Source organism: Mus pahari, chromosome 6, assembly GCF_900095145.1.
Source record: "Mus pahari chromosome 6, PAHARI_EIJ_v1.1, whole genome shotgun sequence".
Taxonomy (NCBI): Eukaryota; Metazoa; Chordata; class Mammalia; order Rodentia; family Muridae; genus Mus; species Mus pahari.
In genome coordinates, this window is record NC_034595.1 from 92506504 (window position 1) to 92534320 (window position 27817).

The 27817-nt window shown below is 51.4% G+C and overlaps 1 protein-coding gene across 3 annotated transcripts in view; it reads right to left on the reverse strand.

Annotated features, from left to right (window-relative positions):
• Positions 1 to 22293, reverse strand: part of Fblim1 (filamin binding LIM protein 1) — a 23919-nt gene extending 1626 nt beyond the window's left edge. The window contains exons 1-8 of one of the 3 annotated variants that reach the window (XM_029540010.1): positions 22195 to 22293; positions 16637 to 16690; positions 15955 to 16219; positions 8778 to 8959; positions 8131 to 8248; positions 4245 to 4414; positions 2400 to 2578; positions 2017 to 2134 (exon numbers count right to left, since the gene is read on the reverse strand). In XM_029540010.1, coding sequence (XP_029395870.1) covers positions 2017 to 2134; positions 2400 to 2578; positions 4245 to 4414; positions 8131 to 8248; positions 8778 to 8959; positions 15955 to 16201 — 1014 coding nt within the window. In that variant the 5' untranslated portion in view covers positions 16202 to 16219; positions 16637 to 16690; positions 22195 to 22293. Of the gene's footprint in view, positions 1 to 2016; positions 2135 to 2399; positions 2579 to 4244; positions 4415 to 8130; positions 8249 to 8777; positions 8960 to 15954; positions 16220 to 16636; positions 16691 to 20489; positions 20529 to 21625; positions 21863 to 22194 lie in introns of those variants that run through there. The other 2 variants (XM_029540011.1, XM_029540012.1) reach the window with 2 other exon arrangements.
• Positions 22294 to 27817: the final 5524 nt, after the last annotated feature.

The following is a 27817-nucleotide window of genomic DNA, read 5'->3' on the forward strand; positions in this document are numbered from 1 at the left end:
AGTTCGAGGCCAGCCTGGTCTACAGAGTGAGTTCCAGGACAGCCAGGGCTACACAGAGAAACCCTGTCAAAAAAAAAAAAAAAAAAAAGACAGGGACCAGAGTCAGGTGGTCATGAGCCAGTACGTGGAGGCCCTCTTCCCTCCTGGGAAAACTGAAACCCAATTCTGTTCCGGGCTGCTGTAGTCTGTGGGTTGTTTGTGTTTGGTTTTAAGGGTCAGTTTAAGACAGGATTTAAATGCAGCCCCAATTGAAATGTAATTTCTTGGAGACCAAATCCTGACTTACCGGGCAGCCTGAGCCAAAGTTACCGTGGACAGGAAATAGGGGTTATTAGCTTACAAGCTTTTATGAATGCCTGGTACTGGTGGACTCTATCAGGGCTCTGGAAGAGCTAACAGCACTTTATCTTCCTCATTGCCCTTTCCTGCTACATTATCAACTGGATGGACCTTGAACTCTAACTGACAAAGTCAGAGACCCTAGGAAGCAATCAACGTCTTTCCCAAGATCCTCGTGGCCCTGCGTTATCTTTTAAAACAAATACAAGGGAATAAATGTTTAGAATTACTCATTGGCTGATTAAGAGGCCCTGCCCTGGGACTCTCCATGTGAGTGACACACTGAAAAACTACCTCTTGTGTCTTTATCACCAGAGCTACAGGGCTGGCAATGTCAGGGAGGGAGTCGGGCGATTCTTGAAGCCCCACTGCTGGACCAACTACAACACCTGCAGGGGCCAGGCAGAAGGAGAGAATACAGTCCTGAGACTGAGCATCAAAAGGGCTGGGTGCTGGTGCCATGTGCCTTTAATNCCTGAACTTGGGAGGCAGAGGTAGGCAGATCTCTGTGAGCTCAAGGCCAGCCTGGTCTATAGTGTGAGTTCCAGGACAGTCCGGGCTACACAGAGAAACCCTGTCTTGAAAATCTAAGCTGTAGTCAAGGTTACCCCATTCTGATCACAGGCCCTTACGTGAACACTGTCCGGCATTTCCTGTACCAGTTCTTAGCGGCCTCCCAGCGCAGCCCCCCAGCGCAGCCCAGCCGGTTTCATCCCATAGTCTGAAGTGCTTACCAAACCCCGCCCTTCATGGCCTCATTATCTCCCACCCCATAAGCCTTCTGCACCCTAGACACACCTAGAACCTTCCATTTTCTGAGTCTTCAACTTGACACAGCTCAGAGTAGGAGTCTCAATTGAGGGACTGCTCAGATCAGATCAACCGGAGGCAGGTCTGTGGGGGATACTCTTGGTCTCTTGATTGCTAATTAATGTAGGAGAGCCCAGCTCACTGCAAATCTGAGGCAGGGGACCCTGGGCTGTATAAGAAATCTTTCTGAACGGATGCCAGAGTAAGAGAGTTTGGGCCAGTTGGCAGCATTCTCCCAAGGTTTCTGACCCAGGTTCCGGCTTTGATTTCCCTTAACGACGGATCTTTTCCTCAACCAATCTGCTATTGATGGCAACAGATCCATGCCAGGCCAACCAGGAGCTTTCTTGGGGGGGGGGGAAGACCCCCACCGTGGAGTCCACTTTGGGGGCTTCTACGGATGCAAACCTGAGCCAGCTGTGCCCATGTGCTGTGCCAGCACTCAGAAAAGAAGTAAAGGCAGGAACAGTGATAGCCCGGGGCTATCATTTGCTACCAATGCTGTCACCACCCACCATTCTGGAACACTGTCTCTTTCCATAGTAAGAGATGTGAGCACACAATAAACTCTGATATACAGCCATGTGTGGTTGGTTTGTTTTTTTGTTTTTTGGTTTTTTTTCTGAGACAGGGTTATTTCTCTGTGTAGCCCTGGCTGTCTTGGGGCTCGCTCTGTAGACCAGGCTAGCCTCGAAATCAGAGCTCCACCTCTGGAGTACTGGGATTAAAGGTGTGCACCATCATGGTTCAGCTTGCCACCTATGTTTTTATCCCCACTTTTCTCAGCCTCTGCGGAGGGCTGTGAGCAGGAGAGATCCCGGTGCAGGGCTGCCCATGGCCACAGCCCTTCACCTCAGCCCCACTCACCTCACAGCGGTAGCAGTTCTCATGGAAATTCCTTCCCATGCACTCGATTTTGAAGGCGTCCTTCCCGTCTTGGGGGATGATGGGATTCTGACAGATGCTGCACACAGGGGCAAATTTCCTAGAGGGAGGGGGAGCACACGCCAGGAAAGTCAGCTACTCAAACCAACAAAGGCATCAGCTGGCTAAAGGTGTGAGACTGCAGTTCACCCCGCGCCCCGCCCCCAGTGCCCCGTGAATTCAGTGGGGAAGCTAACGGGCTTCCGTCAGCACGGGAGAAAGTACTAGCCTGACCCTGCCACCTAGCCTGACCCTGCCACCCCGCCTGCCAGCCAGAGCCCTGTCCTGCCCTCCCAATCCCCGAAGCCCCACCGTCTCCTTCCTACCTGTAGAAGTCAGCCACACAGTACACCTGGTTCTGGTTGTCCAGCGCAAAGCTCTCATCGCTGATGCAGCGGGCACAGGTCACGCAGGTGAAGCAGGGTGGGTGGAAGGCCTTGCCCAGGGCCCGGATGATGTGCTCTTGGACCACCTCTCCACACTTGTCACACTTCTCCAGAGTATCCTGGGGCGGAAAGCCAACCCACAAACATGCCTGAACCAGGGGATGTCGCCAGCCCCCTCTGTCTTTATCTTTCTTCCTTTTCTCCCTCCCTTCCTTTTTTTTTTTTTTTTTTTTTTTNTTTTTTTTTTTTTTTTTTTTTTAAGATTTATTTATTTATTTTATGTAAGTACACTGTAGCTGTCTTCAGACACTCCAGAAGAGGGAGTCAGATCTTGTTAAGGATGGTTGTGAGCCACCATGTGGTTGCTGGGATTTGAACTGTGCACCTTTGGAAGAGCAGTCGGGTGCTCTTACCCGCTGAGCCATCTCACCAGCCCCTCTCCCTCCCTTCTTTCTTCAGAACTTCATTACTAGGGACTGAAATCAAGGCCTTTTGTGTGCTAAGGAAGCGCCCTGCCACTGACGTATGTGCTCAACTGTCTTAACAATTTTCACACAGACACACACACTTTTTTTTTTGGCTGGTTTTGAGATAGTATAGTGTGTCATGTAGCCCAGGTTAGACTACGTAGTTAGGTATGACTTTGAACTCCTCAATCTCCCACCTCCACCCACAAGTGTTTACATTTCAGGCATGTGCGAGGCAGGGTCTGCCGCTATAACCCTGGATCCTTAAACTCTTCGTCCCCCTGCCTCAGCTTTCTGAATGCTGGCAACACATGGACACCTTCACAGCTAACTCATTACTCATAAGTTGGGGAGCGAAGGTCTCAAGATCACCCTCCCAGGTTTCAGTCTGGAACCCCCCCCCCCAAAAGAGACCTGGTGTGGTGGCACTTGTGTCTAATCCCAGCACCCGGGAGGGAGGCCGAGGCAGGTGGATCTCTGTGAGTTCCAGGCCAGCCTGGTCTACAGAGTGAGTTCCAGGACAGCCAGGGCTACACAGAGAAACCCTGTCTCGAAAAACAAAACCAAAACAAAACAAAAACCAAAAAACCCAAAAAAACCCAAAAAACCAAAACCCTGAAAACAAAACAAACAAACCCCAAAACCAAACCCCAAACCAAAAACAAACACAAAAACCCCAAAACAAAAAACTCCAAGCAAAACCAACCCCAAACCAACCAACCAAAGCTAAAAAGGCAAGCAAATGCCGCCTCCTCTAGAGCCAGAAGAGCAGGAAGGGGAGGCATTTTGATTCGAACCTGAGGAAACTGAGTTTTGAACTGATAGCCCCCATAACTATGAGAAAGAAATGGGAATGGTTTGAAGCCACCAATTTGTGGTTCAGTTGTTTGGAATGCTCCAGGGGGCGCTGCTGGGAGGCGGGGGAGTCTTTGGGAGGCGGGACCTAATGGTGGTCCATGTTATTGGGGTAGGGAACTGTCCCTTCCTCTTTGTTGTTTCCTGGCCATGAGGGAGCCAGTTTGTCCTTCTGGAAGCCCACACTATGATACACTGCCTCACCATAGGCTCAAACTGGCAAGGCCATCTTACTACGATCTGGAACCTCTCAACCAAATATACATCTCTTTGTCGTCGTCGCTGTTGCTGTGGAAACGGACCCATGCATTATAGCAGCCACGGAAACTAATCCTGCTTGGTTGAGTTTTCTCCTTTCTGAGTCTCAGCTTCCTTGGCTGTGAAATGGGTTCATGGTGTCCGTAAGGGATCCAATGCTCTGCGCTCAGTCAGTGCAACCCGGGAGCTACATGCAGGGGAGTACCTGGTAGCAGGGTTCGCACAGGGGGCGCCCATCCTTCTGGTAGAATCTCTGCCCGGCCAACTGGCGGCGGCATGTGCGACAGGTGAAGCACTGGGCGTGGTACTGCCTCTTCATGGCCTCAACAGCCAGTTCTCGAGGAGACACGGGCTTGTGACAAAAACCACAGACATCTAGGGTAGGGGAGACACAGGCTGTCAGCAGCCCAGGAATGCAGTACCCAATCCCCCAGTGTGTGCAGGGTCCAGCCTCAAAGGCTTCCTCAACTGATAATTGAAGAGGGGCTACAGAACAAGAAGGGTCGGGGGCAGGGAAGAAAGAGAGAGGAGAGGGAGAGGGGAGGTGGAGAGAGAGAGAGAGAGAGAGAGAGAGAGAGAGAGAGAGAGAGAGAGAGAGAGAAAGCAGAATTGGCCTTGAACGTCTCATCTCTGAAAGAGTGCAGGAGACTGCAAACATTCAGGTGACCCTGATTTGCAAGATCTTTTTGTAAAAACTGAAGTCATAAGAATGCTAAGAGAGGGGGCTGGAGAGATGGCTCAGCGGTTAAGAGCACTGACTGCTCTTCCAGAGGTCCTGAGTTCAAATCCCAGCAACCACATGGTGGCTCACAACCATCCATAATGAAATCTGACGCCCTCTTCTGGAGTGTCTGAAGACAGCTACAGTGTACTTACATATAATAATAAATAAATCTTTAAAAAAAAAAAAAAAAAGAATGCTAAGAGAGGAGTTGAAGAAACGGATCGATCGTTGCTTCAGAACACACACTGCTTTACGGAGGACCTGAGTTCAATTCCCCCTCCCCACATTAGTCAGCTCACAACTACCTGAAAGTCCAGGCGTCCTCTTCTGGACTCTGAGGATAATGCATCCATGTGCGCATGCCCACGTAGACATAGCACACACACATAATTAAAAATAAGAAAAAATAGGCGGGCTTAGTTGGGCAATGGGCACACACACCTTTTATCTCAGCATTTGGGAGGCAGAGGCAGGAGGGAGGGTCTCTGAGTTCAAGGCCAGCCTGGTCTACAGGGTAAGTTCCAGGACAGCCAGGGCTACACAGAGAAACCCTGTCTAAGAACCAAAACCAAAACAACAAAAATTGCTGTGAAGACCAGGATGGTCTCAAAAATCAGAAAAATCTGATTTAATCCCAGCACATGGGAGGCAGAGGCAGGCGGATCTCAAGGCTGGTCTATAACATTAGTTCCAGGACAGCTGGGGCTGCACACAGAGGAACCCTGTCTCAAACAAAACAAAACAAAACAAAACAAAACACAAAACCAACCACACAAAGTTTTTGAGTGACAAAAATGTACTGTCGTGACAATTTTGAGTTTTTGGTGTCTTTGAAAAACAGAGAAACGTTATGGAATGTGTTTTCATTTTGTTCTCAGGTGTGCTTCTACTGACCAAAGCTCTAGCAGAGGTGTGATTTTTGCCAGCTGCAGATAGTTTCTATGCTGGGAATTCTGGGAACTGTTCAAAGGGTTTATAAACACTAGGGCCCCGAGTGATAGGTTGTTGGCTGTTGCTGTGTGTGGTTTGTTAAGTAGTCATGCACAAAGAAGAAACAAGAAGAAACTGGAGATCTAACAGTGAAGCTCAAACTTGCTCAGAGAAACTCAGAGTAGCTAACCGGCAGGCAGAAAGTAGTCTAACAATAACATTGACCCCTGACTTTATTCAAAGATCTCTTTTGTTTCCCCTCTAACCCTTTTTCTCTCTTACCTGGTATTAGGGGGCTTGAAAAGGTGGAACATGGAAGAAAGAAGAAGCCACAAAGTAGCAAAAAAGATAGCTACAATCTACCTTAAGTCAAAGGATTAAATAACAAACTTAGAAAAGCATTTGCCCCTTGTCTCCTCCCTATGTGGTCCTGGAAGGAGGACACTAGACTAGAGGCAACTGTGTCATCAGTGCCTGGGGCAGGGCTCTGAGTAAGCGCTTCCTGGCTAAATTAAACAAAGCACACAGTGCTTCTAGCAAACAGACAGAACCTGCTGGTGGGTGTGCATAGGCTGGGATGGCTAAGGAAGGTGAGTTGACAAAAATACAAAACTTGAAACACCAACGTTTTTATAGGTTACTTCCTCTTCTAGGAATTTACCCCAGAAAACCCCACACACAGTGAAGTAACCTGCTAAGGTGACTCAGCTCAGTGCATTGACGGTGAGAAACCATCTCCAAATCCACCAGGAGGCAGCTGTAGAACCCATCACGCCTACGTTCCTTCCGAGGACTGTCACACAGCCTTAAAGGGGGAGTGGGTGGGGGCTAGGAGCCATTGAAGATTCTGATGGGAAACAGGCTCAGAGAAGACTTGGAAAACCAGCAATGAAGAACAGCCTCGAAGTTCAAAAGGCAAAATTAGAAAATTGGAAACTGTTTGTATGTGTGTATGTGTCTGTGTGTGAGTGTGTGTGTGTGTGTGTGAGAGAGAGAGAGAGAGAGAGACAGACAGACAGACAGAGACAGAAACAGAGACAGAGACAGACTGAGACAGAGAGAGTGAGTTGAGGGTTGCGGGTGGTGGGGAGGAAGAAACAAGGTCTCACCATGTAGACCCTAGCTGGCATGGAACTTGCTATGTAGACCAGGCTGGCCTTGAACTCAGAGAACCTCCTGTCTTTGCTTCACAAGTGCTAGGACTAAAGGTCTGTACCACCATTTGGCACATGTGCTTAGCTGGATTGGTTCTTTGTTTTTGAGACAAAGTCTTTTGTAGCCCAGGTTAGTCCCCAACTCACTATGTAGCTGAGGATGACCTTGAACTTCTAATCCTCCTGCATCATACACCCTGGTACAAAGTAAACAAATAAAAAAATAACTAAAAAGAATTCATTTTTATTTACTGATCGGTTGTATATGCACGTATGCACCTTGAGTGGAAATCAAGGGAACAACCTCTGAGTCTGCTCCACCACGCGGGACTTACGGATAGAAGTGACGTTACTAGTCTCAGTGATAAGTGTCTTTACCCTCTGAGCCTTCTTGCTACACCCCCCACCCCCCACAAAGAATTAAAAAATTAAAACAAAGAATTAAAAAAACCAAGCTCAGCATAATGGCTCACATCTGTAATCCTAGCATGGAGCTGAGGCAGTAGGATTGCCACAACGTTTTTGTTTGTTTGTTTGCTTTGTTTTGTTTTTTCGAGACAGGGTTTCTCTGTATAGCCTTGACTGTCCTGGAACTCACTCTGCAGGCTGGCCTCGAACTCAGAAATCCGCCTACCTCTGCCTCCCAAGTGCTGGGATTAAAGACGTGCACCACTATGCCTGGGGGATTGCCACAACTTTGAAGCCAGCCTGTCTTTATCGTGAGTTCCAAGGCAACCAGAGCCAGCTATGGAGTGAGGTCCTGTCTCAGAAAAACAGAGAGAAGGGCTGGGGAGATGGCTCAGCAGTCAAGAGCACCAACTGCTCTTCCGAAGGTCCTGAGTTCAATTCCCAGCAACCANATGGTGGCTCACAACCATCTGTAATGAGATCTGACATTCTCTTCTGGTGTGTCTGAGGACAGCTACAGTGTACTCACATGAGTGTGGATGGAGCACTGGCTTCTATCTGCAGTACGGAGCACAGTGGCACATACACACCTGTAATCCTAGCACTCACAAGGTGAGGCAGGTGGAGAAAGAGAGGGCCATCCTTGGCTACACATCAAATTCAAGGCTAGCCTGAACTACACAAGACCCTATCTCAAAAGCATCATCATTATCAACCAACCAGAAGCGAGCACATGGCTGCGATGGAGATTCAGCGGTTACACACTGTATAGACAGTCCCTGTCATGTGAGCAGGGATGACCCTGTTCTCCCACACTTCACATGCAAAGCCCATTCTGACCCCCGAAGACCCGGAGAGTAAGCACGCAACCGTACCCGTGGACGCTTCTCTCTCTGGAAGAGTGACAGGCTCTTCTGGAGGAGGAGGAAGCTCCTCTTCTGAGGGTCTGACGTGACCAGGCGGAGGGTGGACAGATGTTCCCTTTGATGGAGCCTGGGGGTGGGAGGGGGATACATATGAGGAGATAGAAGAGAGGTCAGCTGGTGGGGACCTCACTAGATCCTCCCAGATTGACTATTTTTCTGAGGGGGCTCCAAGTACGATTAGTCCCATTATATAGATGAGGAAACTGAGGCTGGAGGAGCAAGTGCCCAGCTTCTATAGCTCAACAGGAAGGTTGAGCAGCAAGAGCCAGAACCTCTCTTCTCTGTGCCTGGGGTTCTCTCCACCAAAGTGACTCTTCTCATGCTTGCTAGTCAAGGACTCTACCTTTGAACTAACTCTATCCCCAATCTCTTTTCTCTCTTTTAGTTCCAGATAGGGGGTCTCATGCAGTTACTTAGGCCGGCCTTGAACTTACTTTGTACAAATTCCAGTCTCTACCTGCTTTGGAACTCGGAAGGGCTTTGAAGACTGATGATGGCCTTCAAGTGGAAGGAACCAATGCACCTCCACCTTGGTAATGCTAGGGGGCTCCCCCCACCCCTCGGTCTGAGGAGGCTTGGGGACAAGGGAGGTTTACCTGTAGCAAGGGTGGAGGTGGGGGTGGGGGCAGGTGCAGTTGCTCCAAGTCAGAAATGAGTGACGACCCTGGTAAGACAGGAGGCTCCTCTTCTGGGAGAGGCAGGTAGGCAGAAGGGGGCGGTGGAGGAGGCGGAAGGTCTAGGTCCTCCTCATTCAGGGAAGGAGGTGGGAGCGAGCATCCTAGAGTGGGTAAAGGGATGGGTTGCCCAGCGTCCCACAAGGCGCAAGGCAGATCTACTCACCCAGAAGACCAAGCAGCAGTGGGTAAACGTTCAGGTCTGGCCCCAGTCCACCCTGAACTGCTGTCCCTGGCTTGCTGTGGGTCCTTAGGCAAGAGTGTCAACTCTTTGAATCTTCAATTGCTTCTTTGGAAAGTGAGCCTCAAACCCTATGGCTCTCGTCAGGGGAACGGACAGGTGATGGATGACTTGCCTACACTGAGCAGCTGACCCAAGGCTCAGATGTGATGGGCACCTTCAGGGTGGTATGGCCAAGACAGTAGCCAAGGCTGAGAAAACAGCCATGAGCTGGGCTGATGGGACCCTCCTCCTTTTGGGGGGGGTAGGTTTGGGCATCTCTCTACATAGCTCTGGCTGTCCTGGAACTCACTGTATAGATAGGATGGCCTCAAACTCACAGAGACCCACCTATCTCTGTGTCCTGAATGCTGGGATTAAAGTGGGACCCTGCCACCCCAGCTCCCTGATGGGGCCTCATATACCACCGGTGGGATGGATGTAAACTAGTCTAGCCACTATGGAAGTCAGCCTGGAGTTTCTCAAAACCCCAACAATTGGGGATGGAGAGATGGTTCATCGGTTAAGAACACTTACTGTTCTTATGAATTAATTACTCAGATTGGGTTCCTAGCACCCACATGGTGACTCACAACTGTCTGCAGTTCAGAGGACTGGGTGCCGAGTCCTGGCTTCCAGAGCCACTAGGCATACATACAGGCAAAGCACATGAATAAAAATAAAATCATCTTTCAAACAAACTAAGAGCTAGATGTGGTGGCACACACTTTTGATCCTGACACTCAGAGGCAGAAGCTGGCGGATCTCTGTGAGTTCAAGGCCAGCCTGGTCTACAGAGAAAGTTTCGCTGGGCAGTGGTGGCGCACGCCTTTAATCCCTGCACTTGGGAGGCAGAGGCAGGTGGATTTCTGAGTTTGAGGCCAGTCTGGTCTACAAACAATAAGATAAACAAACTAAAAACAACAGCAAAAAAAAAACTTAACAATTGGGCCAGTAATATGGCTCGGTGGGTAAAGGAGCTTGCTACCAAATCTGAGTTCCATCCCTGGAACTCCCATGGTAAAAGAATGAACTCCATACAGTCCCAGGGCATGGGCTCCCACCCCATCCTATGCACACACAATAAATAAATTAGAATAGGGGAAAAAAAAGCAATAGATCTTCCATGTGACTTCACTGTACCACTCCTGGCAACATGCCCAAAGACCTCCAGAGACATTTGCACCTTAGCGTTCAGTGTAGCCCAGTGGCCCAGCTGCGGAACCAACATAGGTGTCCACGGCAGCGTATGGATAAGGAAGAAAATGTGAGGGTTTTTTTTTCCCACAAAATATTTTTCAGCCCAAAATTCATCCCATGAGAAAGATCCTCAGGAAAAGAATAAACAAAGAAACATTCTATAAAAAGAAGAAAACTAAGCCGGGCGTGGTGGTGCACGCCTTTAATCCCAGCACTTGGGAGGCAGAGGCAGGTGAATTTCTGAGTTCGGGAGCCAGCCTGATCTACAAAGTGATTTCTAGGACAGCCAGGACTACATAGAGAAACCCTGTCTTGAAAAATACCAAAAAAACCAAATACCAAAAAACAAACAAAAAAAAAAAAAGAAAAAAAGAAAAAAAAGAAAAGAATAAAGCTAGGTGTTGTGGTACCACACATGTGTAATACCAACACTTGGAAGCTAAGGCAAGAGCTTGTGGGACATGACCCTGCCTATAATCCCAGGATTTGAGTAGACGAGACAGAGGGGTCAGGAAAGGAATACATTAAAACTTATGATCATTGAAACTGAATCCAGAGAGGTGAGTCTCTCCCTGCTCCCATGTAAGTGGGGGTTCGTGTGTGTGTGTGTGTGTGTGTGTGTGTGTGTGTGTGTGTGTGTGTGTGTGTGTGTGTGTGTAAGCTAAGCACACACTGTACCAACCTAGCTGTGTCTCCCTAAGACAGCACACACACACACACACACACACACACACACACACACACACAGACAGACATTGCACGGGACCATCCTCTACCAGCAGCAGTCGTGTGGGCTCCCCAGGGTGAGCTGATCGAGGCCAGGCCAGGAAAGTTAGGCCCTGGTTATTGGGCACAGGCTTCTGAGTTCCTGAGGGATGAGGGGCTGGTCACCATGGCCGTCTCCTTCCGCTGTTCAGGAACCACTGTCTCTACCAAGTTCCCTACTGTCACCCTACAGTCAGTAGGGTGCCAGCTCCCTTCAAGGAGATGACAAGGTAGGGGTGGGGCCAGGGTATGAGGCCAATCAGGAAGGAACTATGATGAATTCTGTCCACGTCAGGTACAGGACAAGCACTGCGAATAGTGGCCCAGTGAGGCCGGTATGCTGGCGTGGGTCTTTAATTCCAGGGCATGGGATATGGAGCAGATGGCTCTCTCTGAGTTCCAGGCCAGCTTGGTCTGTATATCATGAACGTTTCAAATAAACAAACAAACAAACAAAAGAGGAAGAGGAGGAGGGAGGAGGTGGAAGAGGATGGGAGGCTTAGTCGGTAAAGGGACTTGCCTGACAACCTGACCTTAATTAGGACCCAAAGGATGGAGGAGGAGAACAGGCTCCTCCAAACTGCCCTCTGACCTGTGGCGTGTGTGTATGTGTGTGCATACATATATATATAAACAAAGGTGGGGAGAAAGATAATGGCCATGGCGGGAGAAAGGCAAAGCACAGAAAGTTCTAGATTTCCCAGAGTCGGAAGACCTGGGCTCTAGCGCCACGCCTATCCTCAGGTGTCCTAGCCCACCCTATTGCTGTCCTCACCCCCAACTCCTTCCGGGGCTGAGAGGACCTCACAGTCAAATGTGTGCTCTAGAGGGCGGTCCTGACTAAGCTGAATGGCAGAGTCATGGAGGGCTGGGGCGGTGTGTGTACAAACAGCCGGCTTCTGATCATTTCCCCACTGCTGGTCTAGGGCCAGACTCAGATGGCGGTCAGGCTGGAAGTCTCACCGGCACGGCAATGCATTAACAGGGTGCAGGACACTCTCAGCTCTCCCCGTTCTCTGACTGGTTCTCATCATGGTGCCCAGACTAGCTCGAGGTTCCAGTCCTCCATCCACAGCTTCCTGAAGGCTGGAATGACAGGTCTGTACCACCATACCCAGGAGGAGAGGCTCCTACTGCAGTTGACAAGTCAGTCGGATAGTTCAAAATAGCTAACAGGATTCTGAATGTTCCCACCACAAAGAAATAAGCATCTGGGGCAATGGATATGCTAATTACCCTGACCTGAAGATTACATGTTGCCTACAAGCCATAAAACAAGATACTGTATCGCATAAACACGTACAATTACTGTGGGTCAAAAAAAAAAAATTGTGTTTCCTGGGGCTGGGGAGATGGCTCAGAGGTTAAGAGCACTGGCTGCCCTTCCAAAGGTCCTGAGTTCAGTTCCCAGCAACCACATGGTGGCTCACAACCATCTATAATGAGATCTGGTGCCCTCTTCTGGCTGGCAGGTGTATATGCAGGCAGAATGCTGTATACATAATAAATAAATAATTTTTTTTTTTTTTTTTAAATTGTGAGGCCGGGCAGTGGTGGCACATGCCTGTAATCCCAGGACTTGGGAGACAGGGGCAGGTGGGTTTCTGAGTTCGAGGCCAGCCTGATCTACAGAGTGAGTTCCAGGATAGCCAGGACTTCACAGAGAAACCCTGTCTCGAAAAAACCAAAATAGATAGATAGATAGATAGATAGATAGGTAGGTAGGTAGGTAGGTAGATAGATAGATAGATAGATAGATAGATAGATAGATAGATAGATAGATAGATAGACAGATAGATAGATGTAAAAAATTGGGGACTGGAGAAAAGGCTCAGCAGTTAAGAACTGTATACTGCTCACTGCTTTTATAGAGGACCTGACTTCAACTCCTATCACCATGTCAGGTGGCTCACAATCACTTGTAGCTCCAGCTCCAGACCCTGCGCCCTCCTCTGGCCCCTGCACACGTGCACAAACCCACATACAGAGGCACTCCATGTGCAAAAGTACACATATATACACAAATAAAAATAAAAATAAATCTGGGGCTGGTGGCGTGGCTCAGTAGTTAAATGCACTGGCTGATCTTCCAGAGGACTAGAGTTCAATTCCCAGAATCCACATGGTAGATCACAACTGTCTATCACTCCAGGGCATCCAATACCTTTTGCTGCTACAGGCAAACACATCCATAGACATAAAATAAATACATTAAAAAAGGGGCTGGTGAGATGGCTCAACAGGTAAGAGCACCCGAATGCTCTTCCAAAGGTCCTAAGTTCAAATCCCAGCAACCACATGGTGGCTCACAACCACCCAAAACGAGATCTGACTCCCTCTTCTGGAGTGTCTGATGACAGCTACAGTGTATACATATAATAAATAAATAAATCTTTAAAAAAAAAAAAAAAAAAAGAAAGCACTGTTTGCTTAAAAAAAAAAAATACATTAAAAAAAATTTTTTTTAAACAAGGGCTGTAAAGGTTGCTCAATGGTTAGTGACTACTGCGGTTACAGGGAGGACCCAAACTCAGTTTCCCAGCACCCACATCAGGAGGCCCACAGCCAGACGTAACTCCAGCTCCTGAGGGGCGCACCTCTGCCCTCCATGAGCGCCTGCACCCACGTGAACACACGTACAGTTGGTTTTTGTTTTTGTTTTGTTTTGTTTTGTTTTTTTGTATTTTTTGGTTTTGTGGTCTGGGGATCAAAGCAAAGGCTTCCTACTGGCCAGGCCTGGGGTGCAGCCGGGCTACAGTGCCAGCCTGGGATACGGCTGAGGAGGTGCAATGTGGCTCGACAGTCTTGGAATCAATCCAGAGACTGGAAAAGGATGTGGAGCGAGCAAGGGAAACTGGGCGGGGGCTGGAGAGGTGGCTCAGGGGTTAAGAGCCCTGACTGCTCTTCCAGAGGTCCTGAGTTCAAATCCCAGCAACCACATGGTGGCTCACAACCCTCTGTAATGAGATTGGATGCCCTCTTCTGGTGTGATCTGAAGACAGCTACAGTGCACTTACAACTTATATAAAAGAAAGAAAGAAAGAAAGAAAGAAAGAAAGAAAGAAAGAAAGAAAGAAAGAAAGAAAGTTAGTTTCACCGGAGCAGGGCCGAAGTGAGAAAAAAAAAAAAAAAAGGATGCTGAGCAGTGGTGGCCCATGGCTTTAACCCCAGCACTCAGGAGCCTGAGGCAGGCGTATCTCTTAAGTTTGAGGGCAGCCTGGTTTACAGAATGAGTTCTAGGGTAGCCAGAGTTGTTACAGAGAAACCCTGTCTTGTAAAAAAAAAAAAAAAAAAAAAAAAAAAAATATATATATATATATATATATATATTTCACAAAGTGTAATTACTACCCAGAAAAGTAGGAAAAAAACGCAAATTAAAGTCTCAATCCCAGCTTTGAGGTGGGGCCCAGCTGTGTTGGAACAAGCCCAGAGGTGACTAGGTGTGACTGATGGGCTGATGGGAGTGTGGGAATCTGGGGCCTTGCTCTAGGAGAGCTCGTGAGTCAGGACCCGAGCTCTCAGAGGCATCGCAAGCTGTGTCCTCTCCCAGCTGTGTCTCCCTCCTGGGACCACGAGCTGAGGAGGGTCAGCAAGAATGGAATCGGGAGAGGAGGTGGCTAAGTGGGTAAAGGTACTTGCTGCCAAGCCTGACAGCTAAGCTTGCTCCTTGGGACCCGCCCGGAGGAAGCTTCCCTATGTCTTTTCCCTGTGTTGGTTGGGTTGACCTCTCACCCATATGTGTGGTGGTTTGAATGAAAATGGGTCCCATAGGCTCTTAGCCGTTGGCACCGTAAGGTGTGGCCTTGTTGGAGGAAGTGCGTCACTGGGGGAGGGCTTTGAGGTTTCAGAAGCTCATGGCAGGCCCAGTGGCTCACTCTGTTTTCCTGCTGCCTGCTGATCCCCATGCAGAACACTCAACTTCTTCCCCAGGACCTGTCTGCCTGTGTAACACCACGCATCCTGCCGGGACAATAGTGGACTAAGCCTTGGAAACTGGAAGCCAGCCCCAGTTAAATGGTTTCCTTTGTAAGAGTTTCTGTGGGGGCTGGAGAGATGGCTCAGTGGGTAAGAGCACTGACTGCCAAAGGTCCTGAGTTCAAATCCCAGCAACCACATGGTGGCTCACAACCACCCATCTCTGGAGTGTCTGAAGACAGCTACAGTATACTTACTTACAATGATAAATAAATCTTTGGGCTAGAGTGAGCAGAGGTCCTAAAATTTAATTCCCAACAACCACATGAAGGCTCACAACTAGTGTACTCATATACATAAAATAAATACATGCTCACAGGTATGTGCATGTGTGTATGTGTGTGTGAATGTACATGTGTGTATTTGTGTGTATGTGTCCCAATGTACATGTTTGTATTCAGGTACATGTATGTCTGTGTACATGGGTGTATCCATGTGCATGTATGTGCATATTTCTGTGTGTGTATGTGAATGTCCATGTGCAAGCATATATCTCTGTGTGTGCCTGAGTGCACATGTGTATACCTGTGTGCATGTGTGTGTGTACATGTGGAGGTCAGAGGACAACTCGCAGGAGTTGATCTGCCCTTCCACCTTTGAGTAGGCTCTGAGAATTGAACTTAGGTCCTTATGCTTGCCCAGCGAACATTTTTACCAGCAGAGCCATCTCCTGTATTAAAGCTCTTAATCTTCACAACTATACTTTGAAGTTTTTATGTGACAGATCATATTCATTAGGGTCTCTATTGCTAAGAAGCTGAGGCTCAGGGAGGCTGAGGGACCCACAACACCCCAGAGCTGAGAAGGAGAAGAGTCAGGACTTGGGTGCAGGCAGGTGGGTTCCAGAGTCGGCCTGGCACTTGATGAATGAGTGGTCGATAGCCTGCCCTTTTCTCCCTGCCTTGGTGCTAGGTCTCCTTAGGGACGCTCTCTTACCTCCATTGGAGAGCTGAGGTGTGACTCCAGAGAGTGAGGCACTGGTCTTGCTGGAGGGCGTCCAGGTCTTGGGGCTCCTGCCCACTGCAGCCCCAGGTGTCTTTGTGGGAAGGGTCTCCCAGGGCCGAGCGCGTCTGGCTTCAGAAGCTGCCTGGCCCACGCCCTCACTCACAGCTACATCTCGGCGTGGGGGTGCCAAGGTGATGAAGACCGAGGAGGCCACCCTCTTCTCGGGCTTGGAGGCCATGATAGGCTCCTGCTGGGGCTGGGAAGAGAAGGGGTTCGGGTTATCACAGGGTACCCCGCTGGCCACTAAGCTTGTCCGGCGCCTCCCTTCTCCTACAAGACAACCTCAGTGTGCTGGTAGGCCCAGTCTAAACACCCAGGCCCCACCAGAGAGGGGACTGAGCAGGAGAATGGTGTGGTCTGGGCCAGCCTGGGCTGCACAATGAGCAGGGAAGGACGGGAAGAAGCAGGAGAGACAATGGATGGCCTTCAGATAGGCCAGGTGGCCAGGTCACAGGGGCCCACACACTCCAAAAGCTCCTCCTGGTGGCCAGTGCTCCAGAGCAATGGCCACCAGCCCTGCAGGGTACAGACCTCCTCCCTGGCCTCCTTCAGAGCCCAGCCCAGACAGCAGAGCGGCACAGGCCCTAATACCCGCCCACAGCCCCTCCCTCACCTGAGATACTGAGTTCCTACTGGAAGACAAGGTCCAAAGTTCAGGCCAGCTCCCCTGGAAGAGAACAGGATGGGAAGAGTGGCTGGATGAGGGGCTCCCCGAGCACCCAGTGACACATCATCTTATTTCATCGGCGAGGAAACAGATTCCACAAGTCGAGTCCCTTGACCGCTCTGTTCTCTTCTGCCCACTCCATCCAGCCTCAAAGTATCACATCCTTGACACTCTGTGGTGTGTGTGTGTGTGTGTGTGTGTGTGTGTGTGTGTGTGTGTGTGTGTGTGTAGTGGCTGTGGGTAGCTGAAGGTCTCCTATCCTACCTCCTAACCCTCATCTTCGCAGAGCATAAATCTGATTGTTTCTTCCCGGCTTAAAAGCTTTTTGAGACTGGGTGGTGGTAGGTGTACCCTTTAATCCCAGCAGAGGGAGGCAGAGGCAGGCAGATCTGAGTTCAAGGCTAGCCTTGGCTACAGAGGGAGTTCCAAGACAGCCAGGGCTAACCAAAGAACCCTGTCTCAAACACACACACACACACACACACACACACACACACACACACACACACGGCTCCCCATTATCTCTGAGGGAAAAACTCTATGAACTTCGGGGGCCGCATCCTCTCTCAACCCTGTCCATCTCTCTGATTTGGGGATGGAACTCAGGGTCTTGCAGGTGTGAGGTACAGACTTGCTCTACCACAGAGCCACACCCCCAGTCTACCTCAAGTTCTTTTAACCCTCTTAGCCCTTTTCTTTCTCACCTTTCTCTGTTGGAGGATGATCCTACAGGGTTAATTTTAACTCTCTCAAGGGTCCAGTTAAAAACCTCCCCACTTCCAAGGGAGTGTCCCGACTCTCATCCTGGGGTAATGTCTGTTTCCTCACACTGGAGACAGCTCATCATAGGACCTGCTGGCTCATTACACATGCGTCTGATACACTCAGGTAGCCTCGCCTGCCTTCAGGGGTCTGCATCCAGAGCCAGAGAGCGGCTGGCAGTGCATGGGCTGAAGCACGGATCTGGGCAGAGGAAGCACCTTCATGCTGCAAAGGACAGGCAGCTCCTGCAGACGGCAGCCTCTGAGGTGGGTCACTGTGGGTGAACTGGCCACAGAGCACCAAAGTCTTCCCTGGCACCCAACCATAGTTCCCTGGCTAAAAGTGTGCCCCTTATCTCCCTCTCCCTTCCTGGCTCTGTGTGGGTCACCATGCCGAGACCCTGAAACCCAGTCACGGGTGCTTAGGGAGGTGTGTGGATCGTCTCAAATAGTGGGGAAGGGTGACAGAGCCAGAGACCCTGATGGGATGTGGCTCCCACATGGTCATTCACAGGTCTCCCTCTGATTCGTAAGGTGCATTGGCTTCCTTGGACCCTCCTGCAGGCTGACAGAGACACATGCCAAGAAAATAGCTCTGGGAGTGTCAGGCATGGTGGCACATGCTTTTAATGCCAGCGTGCCAAAGGCAAGAGACAGGGGGATCTCTGTGAGATGGAGGCCAGCCTGGTCTACACAGTGATTTCCAGAATAGCCAGGGCTACATAGAGAAACCCTGTTTTCCAAAAGGGTAAAATCTTAAAAAAATAAAAAAATAAAAAAAAAAATAAAAAATTGGGGGCCTGGGCAGTGGTGGTGCACACCTCTAATCCCAGCACTCGGGAGGCAGAGGCAGGTGGATCTCTGTGAGTTCAAGGCCAGCCTGGTCTACAGAGTGAGTTTCAGGACAGACAGGGCTACACAGAGAAACCCTGTCTAGAAAAAAAAAAGTGTATAAAATATGTGTATGTACACACACACACACACACACACACACACACACACACACACACACATCTCACCAGGAATGAGGGCTCATACTTTTTAATCCTAGCACTCAGAGGCAGAAGAGCAAGTAGATCTCTTCTCTTGTGAGTTCAAGGCCAGCCTGGTCTACATAGCAAATCCCAGACTAGCCAAAATAAACAAACAAATTGAAGCCAAGAACGGAAGCACATACTTGTAACTCAGGACACCAGAGACAGGAGGGCCATGGGTTCAAACCCAGCCTGGGCTACATAGTTACACCCTCCCTCAACACCACTGACATTTATAGAGTCGAGAGCTCAGACTTCAAACCTCAGCTGTGAGGAGCCTCTGTCACACGGTCCCAACAAGATTGAGTGGATTTCCTTGGCCCTCCAGCAGGCTTGGAATCCTTTCAGAGGATCCAGCAACCTGAAAGTCCTGGGGGCATCCTTGGAACTTTTTCTTCTCTGGACCACACAAGCCTTCTCCCCCACTCCAAGCTCCACCCCTTCCCCCAAATAACCCAATCCAAACCAGTTTCTTGCGGTCAACACATTCTAGGCGGGTCCTCTGAGACAGACTGTGGCTCTTCAGGAACCCTCCTCCACCTCCCCCCCCCGCTCCCCCCACGACTCTGACCCCCATTCCGTTCTCCCTGCTTTCTCGGAAACATCCAGCGTGGAGGCCAGATGTTCGCAGCTGGGCAGCCATACCCGCCCTTTACGTGGTCATGCAGAGGTGGGGACCTCGGGGATGGAGCAGCGCTGGGGATTTTCAAAGCCCTGTCAGGTCCCTTAAGGAGAGCTTGCTGGCGCTTCCCTTGCGTCCCACTGACCCCTGAGTTCACCCAGGCGGGGGTGGGGTGGGGGTTGGGGGAGCATTGTATGACAACTTCCCAGCAGACCCTCCACCCCCATCCTTCCTCCCCCGGAGGGCAAATCAGACACCCAGATCCAGTTGGGTAAGCGGAGAAAGTGGAAACAAAGGGAAAGAAAGTCATTTCCTGTCAAGAGGAAGGAAGGAGGCTGAGAGCCGGCCAGCCAGCCAGCCAGGGCCGGCCTTAGGCTGCAGCCCCTGGGAGGGGATGTGCTGGCGGCCTCGATAACTCTTTGCCCGCATTCTAAAACCACCTCCGAGTCATTTCTAAGCTTTGCTCTTTCACACAGACCAATAAGCAACCTAAGTTGAGGGCTAGAATTAAACTTTGCTGGAAGTGGGAGAGTGTATGTCCCCCAACTCACTCCCACAAGACACCTGGCGATCTCAGAAGGCTAAGGGCCTCTCTCATCCTCTTTCCTAGACCAGAGAAAGGAAGAGGCGCAGAAGTCGGATCTCCCCAGGCTACCGGTCTTTTGTACTGGGCGACCTTGACGCGATCACTCAACCTCTCTGGGCTCGGCTTTTTATTCACCAAGTGAATTGAAGTCTGCCCTGGAAGGTGGCTGGGGAGGCCAGCTGGTCATTCAGCCCCAGGGGGGCAGGCGGAGCCCTGCGGCTGGAGGACAGTGATCTCCATTGTTAAAAGCTGGAATCTGGGCGCTGCCCAGCTTCTCCCCCTGAGACTTCAGGTTTGGGCTGGAGATGGGGGAGTAGTTGCACTCACTTTGGGGATCGCCCATTTCCACAACCCGCCAAGCCAGGCGAGGAGACCCCAGGACCCTCCTTTCCCTCTCCAGACTGGAGCTGGAAACAGGGTCCGGGAGGGGCAAAAGAGTTCGGGAACTCTGCTCCCTGGCACAGCAGCAGAGCGGGACAGTTGTCCGGGTCACCGCGGTGACTATAATTCGATCCATATGCGGGACGCTCTCCTCTTTGTGCGGGAGCTTCTGCCCTGCCCAACCCGTCCCACTCCAGAGCAGGAACATGACCCCCGTGCCGTCCCCACACAGCCTCTCAGAGTCCCCAGTGGCTGAGATCCTGGGACACACAGGGACAAGACACAGTACCCGCCCCGAGCCCCCCAGCCGCGCCGGGCTGGGTCCAGAACGGTGGCCGAGAGTTGCCCATGTGGCCACCTGAAGTTGACCCTACCCGGGACGCACAGCCAGGACCCCCACGCCGCACCCGCTTACCTGCCGCGCTCCCCACGCCCAGCCTCCGCCGGCGCTGCGCCTCCGCCCCTTGCTCCCGCCCCAGCCTCCCTCCGCCCGCCGCCCCGCGCGCGCCTTACCATAAAAGGTGACGCTCGGGGAGGGGGCACTGGCTCGCCCTACCTGCCCCCCCACCTGTGGCCGCGCCCCCTCCCTTTGTTCCCACCACTCCTCCCCTTCCCTGTGGCTCCTCCTCCGCTGCCCACCCCCACGGTGCACTGGGGAGGCGCGGGGCGGGCTGGGGAGTGGGATCCTTAGCCAACCTCGCTCTAGGTCACCTAGATGGGAGGCCCCACCTGCCCCAACTGGTGGAGAGGGGTACTTGGAGCCGGACTGACTCTGAAATCCTTCAGGGTCCTAAGTTAGGCTAGACGCATGACCTGGGACTGTCGACCCCGTTTTTCCTAAGCCTCAGTCTTTAATTCCTCAAATGGGGTCCGCACTGCCCACCTCTGCAACGTGGCCTAGAGTTAAAGCGATAATGCTAACATATACTGGAGTTGCGGGGCTTATTCAAAGGATCCCTGGGGTAGGGTCTTCATAGACCCCAGTGAGGCAAGTCACCTGGATCTGCTGTCCTGGGCTGTCACTGCCTGTGTGAGCCTATGAATCCTTCTACAAGTGGGTCTCAGGTCCTATAGTGGAAAGAGGCCCCTACAGGAGACAGGGGAAACAATCAGGTCACCTGTTTGCTTCCCGGCCCTGTTACTGGCCCCTGAAGAAGCAGAGCACAGGGCCCTGGGGCCTGGGTTGGGGCTGCTCTGGACTGCTCAGGTCCCTAGAGACCCGAGGACATTGCTGGGGAAAGGAATCTGGGTCTGATTCCCAGGCAAGCAGATTGTTCCTTTGATTAGAGGCACAATGGGGGACTGGGCAGGGGAGAGCTGGACCCAGAGTCATCTGGGGGGTAACTAGGAGGGACTGGGTCCCCTTCTGCAGCCCTCGCCCCGCCCGCACAACAGCTCCTCGAGGTGGTCCTGGGATTGCCGCAGAAGAGAGGTGTCAGATTGGGGTGCCTGGGTGCTCAGCTCCATCCTCCTCCTCCCCACTAAGCCCCACACCCACCCGTTAGTGGCCTCCCCAACCTTTGCCATTAGGTTTTTCCATTTGATTCTTACCTCCAGTGTGGAGTTACAACGACCACAGTAACTGCCATTTCTAGAGACTTCTCTTGTGTCCCATTCAAACCTTTCATCTAACCCTTCCAGACTCGACTGCAGGGCTGATAGGTCCCACCCCGCAGACCAGACACTGAAGCTGGGGAGGACCGAGGCTCGTGCAATGGCCACTGGACAAGGCTAGATTCAAGCCAGACCGGAGAGTGCCCCTCAGGCACCCGGATCTGCTAGTCCCAGAGGCTGGATGGCTGCCACCATCCCCAGATGAGAGCCAAGGACAGAGCCCAGTATTACACTGAGGCTACCGGTGCCCAAGGGCCCCTTGGGTGCATTCCCAACCTGGCAATGGGGCCTCTTGTCTGTGGCAGGTGTGGAGTCTCTTACACCTCAGCTGAGAAAGGGGGTGGGGCGCCACTGAGTCAAGGTGGTACTGACCTACCCCAATCAGACACCACGTCGAAGGGTTGGGTTGGGGCCTTCACCAAGGTCAAAGGGGTTAATCTAGGAGCCAGGCTTCCCACATCCACAGTCTAAGGCAGTCTGGAAGGGGTCTAGCTGCCACCACTCACCGGCTGTCCTGCACCCCTGGCCTCTGTTCCACCTCCTCAGCTCCTGCTGCGGCTGCTGCTGTGGCTGCTTCCAGTTGGGGTATTGTCCTGGCTAAAAGTCGCCTGCACCAGCCTGGGTATCAGTGGCACCGATAGGCAGGTGCCAAACTTCCTGCAATGGAAACCCAGGAAGTGTGCGGGCAGAGAATACACGCCCTCTGTCTGCCAGCTCATGGACTCTGCTCCCCGCCCCCCTCCCTGCCAAGCTCAGACCAGGTCTCTTCTCTCCTCAGAAGTCCCAGTGGACGAGAAGAGAGCCCTCTACTAGGACCATGACTGCCCAGACCCTGCAGGCAGAGGAGAAGGGCTTAGGACAAGATCCAGGGAGTGGGTGACATCTGCTGCCGTCAGTCCAGACTCTTCTGTTGGGACGTATAGCTTGCTTGCCTTCCACAGTGGGGATTGAGGAGGCCCTGTAAACATGGTCTGGGCTCTGGCTACCTGGTAGAGAGAGTCGGGAGCCAATAGGAACCAAGTCTGGCCGTTAATCCTTGTCTAGATGGGGGAGATTATGAATGGGTTAAACTAGGAAGGAGCAGGGACAGAAATGGTGTGGGGGTGAAGACAAAACAGGACGACAGTTACCAAGAGCAGCATGGGCCAGGATGGAAGGGATGGAGACAGAGAGGTGGAGGGTGGGACAGCATCTCTGAAGTCATTGTTAGGCTGTGATGAGGGACCTCAGAAGCATAGGCCAAACAGACTCTTAGTCGTCTGGTACTGACTGACCTTGAACAAGCACCACCTCCCAATTTTATTTTGGATAGGGTCCCCCTATGTAGCCTTGGCTGGACTGAACCCAGGCTGACCTCGAACTCCCAGAGATCCACTTGCTTCTGACTCCCTCCCGAATGCTGAGATTAAAGGGGCCTGCCAGGACACAGCACAGGGAGGGACAGCCTTCCCTCAGTAGGAATGTCAGAGCCACAGACATCCAGAGAGCACAGTTAGGGTCTGTTTATCATTGGCACCGTCCTATGGAAGGCCTGGGGTTCTCACATCATTCTTGCCTAGCTTCTAGAGCATTCTGCCCACTGCATCTACAGTCCAGCAAGATGCAAGTACTTAGACCAACTGGTCGGAGGGCAGGAGGGAAGTGTTCTCCTCTCTGGGAATGTGGTCTTATGCTCCTAAGCTCCCTGAGCCACATCATGGACCCTGGGCCTGGGAACTCAAGAGAATGTCCCTTCAGCTGTCTCTCTTTGGCGAGCTCATTGGGCTAACCCAGATCCAACTGCCTGGCCTCCGTTTTGTTTCATCCAAACCAGTTAAAATTACATTTCTGGGTCAGGTATGGCAGCACATGTGCGCATGCATGAAGTGTGAGGGCCCAGTCCTTGGCAAACAGTCACAGGAAGGCTCTGGTTTATCTGCCTTAAGTTGAAGGAGACCAGATTTCCTAAACACAGTTTCACAAATGCCCTGGTGGGCAAGGGCGGGGCTGCAGTAGGTTGGGCTTGAGGGGTACCAGATGGTGGCAGGGATGGGCTAGAGCACTTTCTAGTATCCATTGCTCCTGAGTGACCCTGGCAGCCTGTTTGACCTTGGACAAATTGAATCTCTGGATCTCACTCTCTTGCAACTCACTGCGGTGGCCTTCCTGTAAGTGATGGGGAAACTGTAGGTAGAGATTTCAGTGGGTAGTTTTATGTCAACTGGGCGCAAGCTGAACACATCTGAGGAAGTAACCTTTATTTATTTATTTATTTATTTATTTATTTATTTATTTATTTTGGTTTTTTCGAGACAGGGTTTCTCTGTATAGCCCTGGCTGTCCTGGAACCCACTCTGTAGACCAGGCTGGCCTCGAACTCAGAAATCCACCTGCCTCTGCCTCCTGAGTGCTGGGATTAAAGGCGTACGCCACCACGCCCGGCTGGAAGTAACCTTTATTGAGAAATGCATCCATAAGATCAGGCTGTAGAGAACCCTATAGGGCATTTTCTTAATTAGTGATTGGTGGGGGGAGGACCCAGCCACTGTGGGTGGGGCCATCCTGAGTTCTAAAAGAAAACAGGTTGAGGAGCTAGCTAATGGTAGCACACGCCTTTGATCCCAGCACTCAGGAGGCAGAGGCAATCGGATCTCTCTGAGTTCGAGGCCAGCCTGGTTTACAGAGTGAGTTCCAGGACAGCCAGATCTATATGGAGAAAGTCTGTCTTGAAGAACCACAGATAAATAAAGTAAATAGGGGGCTGGAGAGATGGCTCAGTGGTGAAGAACACTGACAGCTCTTCCAGAGGTACTGAGTTCAATTCCCAGCACCCACATGGTGGCTCACAACCATTCATAATGGGATCTGATGCCCTCTTCTGGTGTGACTGAGAAGAGCTAAAGGTAGGGATGTGGGTTTATAGGGAACCCTGGGGTTAGCTTTTTCTTCCCTAGTGCCACCACAGCACCTGCCTTCTTTTTGGGGGGACCCTCCCTTTTTTCTCTCAGTGTCTAAGGTTCCTGTAGGATTGCCACAACTTCCCTGGTGATGGAAAGTTGTAGGTAAAAGAGCCTGGGGTTGCTCCTAGTACTCAGGAGAAAGAGGCAGGCAGATCTCTGTGAGTTTGAGGCCAGCCTGGTCTCTAGAGCTTTCCAGGACAGCCAGGGCTACACACAAAGAAACCCTGTCTTGACACACACACACCCGCCCACCCACCCCACCCAGTGCCTGGGATCTAGGAGGCTTATGGACCTACGGTGGGACTTCATGCAAGCCTATGTGATCCTGCCTCACTAGGCAGGGAGGACCATCTTCCTGTGTCTTGACTATGAAAGCAAATTTAATCCTCTGCTTTGGGGGCCTGAGCTGATTCTGGCCCAGCTTGCCCAAGCCTGCCATTTCCCACAGCTGCTGAGCAGGGTGAGCAGGGCTCTAGACTGAGGGTGGGGGAAGTGGGGGGTTGGGTCCTCCAGCCTCAAGCCTTCCTTTCTGGCCCTAGGCCTTGCCAGCCAGAGCCCCTCTGCCAACAGCGGGGAGGCAATCCTGGCCTCAGTTTCTCCAAAGGGTCCTCATCTGTTTTCTTGCCCCGAGGCCCTGTCGCCTCACTAAAGCCATCCCGAGCCCCCTCTCACTGAGAATTATCCCTCCGTGGCATACCAACCCTAGTGTTCTGTAGCTTGCACCAGACGTGGCCCTGCTGGCCTCCCCAGCTCTCCGAGCCCCGGGCAAATGCAGTGTGAAGGTAAGTAAGCTCCCATCAGGCTGTGCTCACTTGGGTGAGCTCCTCAGAAGGACTGGGGGTTGCGAAGGGATTATGGAGGATTGTGGACAGAGAGGGCAGCCAGGTTATAGGCAGGAAGCCTCGCCAGCAAGCATTCCTGGCCGACAGCCCAGAAAGATGTCAGACGAATGGACCCCGGTACCCTGTCTATAATAATTAAACGTGCTTTCTTTTCCCTAAGTAAACATTACCCTTTTGTAAGAAGTTCATGTTCTTTCCCCCCAAACGTGTGTGTGCATGTGCATGTGTGTGGGCCTGCGCATGTGTGTGGGCCTGCGCATGCGTGTGGAGGCCAGAGGCTAACCTGGAGTGTCATTCCTTAGACATCATCTCCCTCATCTTGGTTTTTGTTGTCTTGGTTTTTATTTTTATTTTTATTTTTTTCTTATTCACTTTACATTCCTCTCAGTGGCCCCCTCCAGGGTCCCCTCCCCACTAGCTGCTGTACTTTGAGACAGGGTTTCTCTGTATAGCCCTGGCTGTCCTGGAACTCACTCTGTAGACCAGGCTGGCTTCGAACTCAGAAATCCGCCTGCCTCTGCCTCCCGAGTGCTGGGATTAAAGGCGTGCGCCACCACCGCCCGGCTTGCTGTTGTACTTTGAGACGGGTTTCTCTGTGTAGCCCTGGCTGCCCTGGAACTTACTCTGTAGACCAGGCTGGCCTCAAACTCAGAAATCCGCCTGCCTCTGCCTCCCAAGTGCTGGCATTAAAGGCCTGCCCCATCTTTGTCTGACTTACCTCTTTTTTTTTTTTTTTCAATGTAAAGTTTATATTTTAAGACATATTTCTAGGACTAGAGAGATGGCTCAGTGGTTAAGAGCACTGACTGCTTTTCCAAAGGTCCTGAGTTCAATTCCCAGCAACCACATGGTGGCTCACAACCATGTAATGGGATCCAATGCCGCCCTCTGGCACACAGGTGTACATTCAGGCAGAACACTAGATTCATAGTAAATAAATCTTAAAAACTTACATTTTTATTTTTATTCATATTTTTATCCATGTGTATGGGCGTTTCGGGGGCTGTGTATCAGGTGCATGGGGCTTCCTGAGAGTAGACATCCAATTCCCTGGAACTGGAGTTCCAGGCCTTTGTGGGCCACCTGCCATGGGTGGGACCCAAAGCATTCTTACCTACTAAGTCATCTCTCCAGACCTCCCCTCTGGCCTAGAGCTCATGAAGTAGCAATTATCCTAGCACTGAGATTACAGCTGTGCACAGCTGTGCTGACCCTTAGCTCTACCGTCCATGAAAGCTCAGATTCACCTTGTCCCTATGCCTTACAGTCCACTCTCCGGACAGGCCAACACTGCTGGTGTCTGACCGTCTCCCTCTCTGCGTAGTCTTCTGTGGCTCTCTGCTGCTCTTAAGGATATCCGGAGCCCCTTACCGGGCCTGTGGGACCCAGGCCCTGCTCACCAGCTCCTACTGCCGCACTAGAGCCCTAAGGCTGGAGCACTCGGCCACACCCTGCCATTGGCCTGGGACCCTCTCTTCTCAGGTGGAGCTGTTTTTCCAGATGCTTCTGTGTCCCTAGAACATCAGGGAGAGGAATCCCTTGACAGAGGGCTTCAGAGTCATTACCTCCCCCTGCAAATCCCACCATGGCCTCCCATCAGAGAACTGAGACCCTGAGCTTGCGTGTCCAGGGCCCTGCCCTCCTCCATAGCTGTCTCTGCCAACTCCATGGTCTGTGAGGTTTCCACTCTCCTGGCTCCTTCTCATCACAGATATCTGTCCACGCCACCCTCAAGGCTGGCATGTCCTTCCCATGGCTTCTGCTTTTGCAGAAGGAGTTGCTGGGTTGTGGTGACGTCCGTGTAGCGGGAGCTTGAGGGAAGCTCTCAGATTCAGGAAGTCTCTGAGTTGCAGCTGACCTCTTGACCACAGGCTCTGAGCTAGAGAACATGGCTGAGCTGCACGGAATGTCTGACTCACGGAGGGCGTGAGCTGACAGATGTCCACTGTCCTAAGCAACTACATTTTCTCTGGGGGAGGGGAATCTGTTACACAGCTGAAGCTGACAGATACACCTTCCCGGGGCCCCTTAAACACCTACCCATCAATCTTCCATTCTCTAAACCTTGGCTCCCCTTCCTTGGCCCGCACTAGTTGTCACGTGACACCACACTGGCTTGTTCCTCTGCGGAGGATGGCCTCCCTGAAGTGAGAGCAGCGAGCTTATCACAGCCTCCCTCCAGCCCTGACAGAGGTGGACTCCTTACAGGTACTCTGGGCTGATGTGCTAGTTGCAGATGTAGAAACCCAGAGAGACAACACGGCACTCCCAGGAGGGGCCAGGAGTGGTGACTCAGGCCTTTGATCCCAGCACATGTGAGACAGGCAAGCTGATTCTTTTTTTTTTTT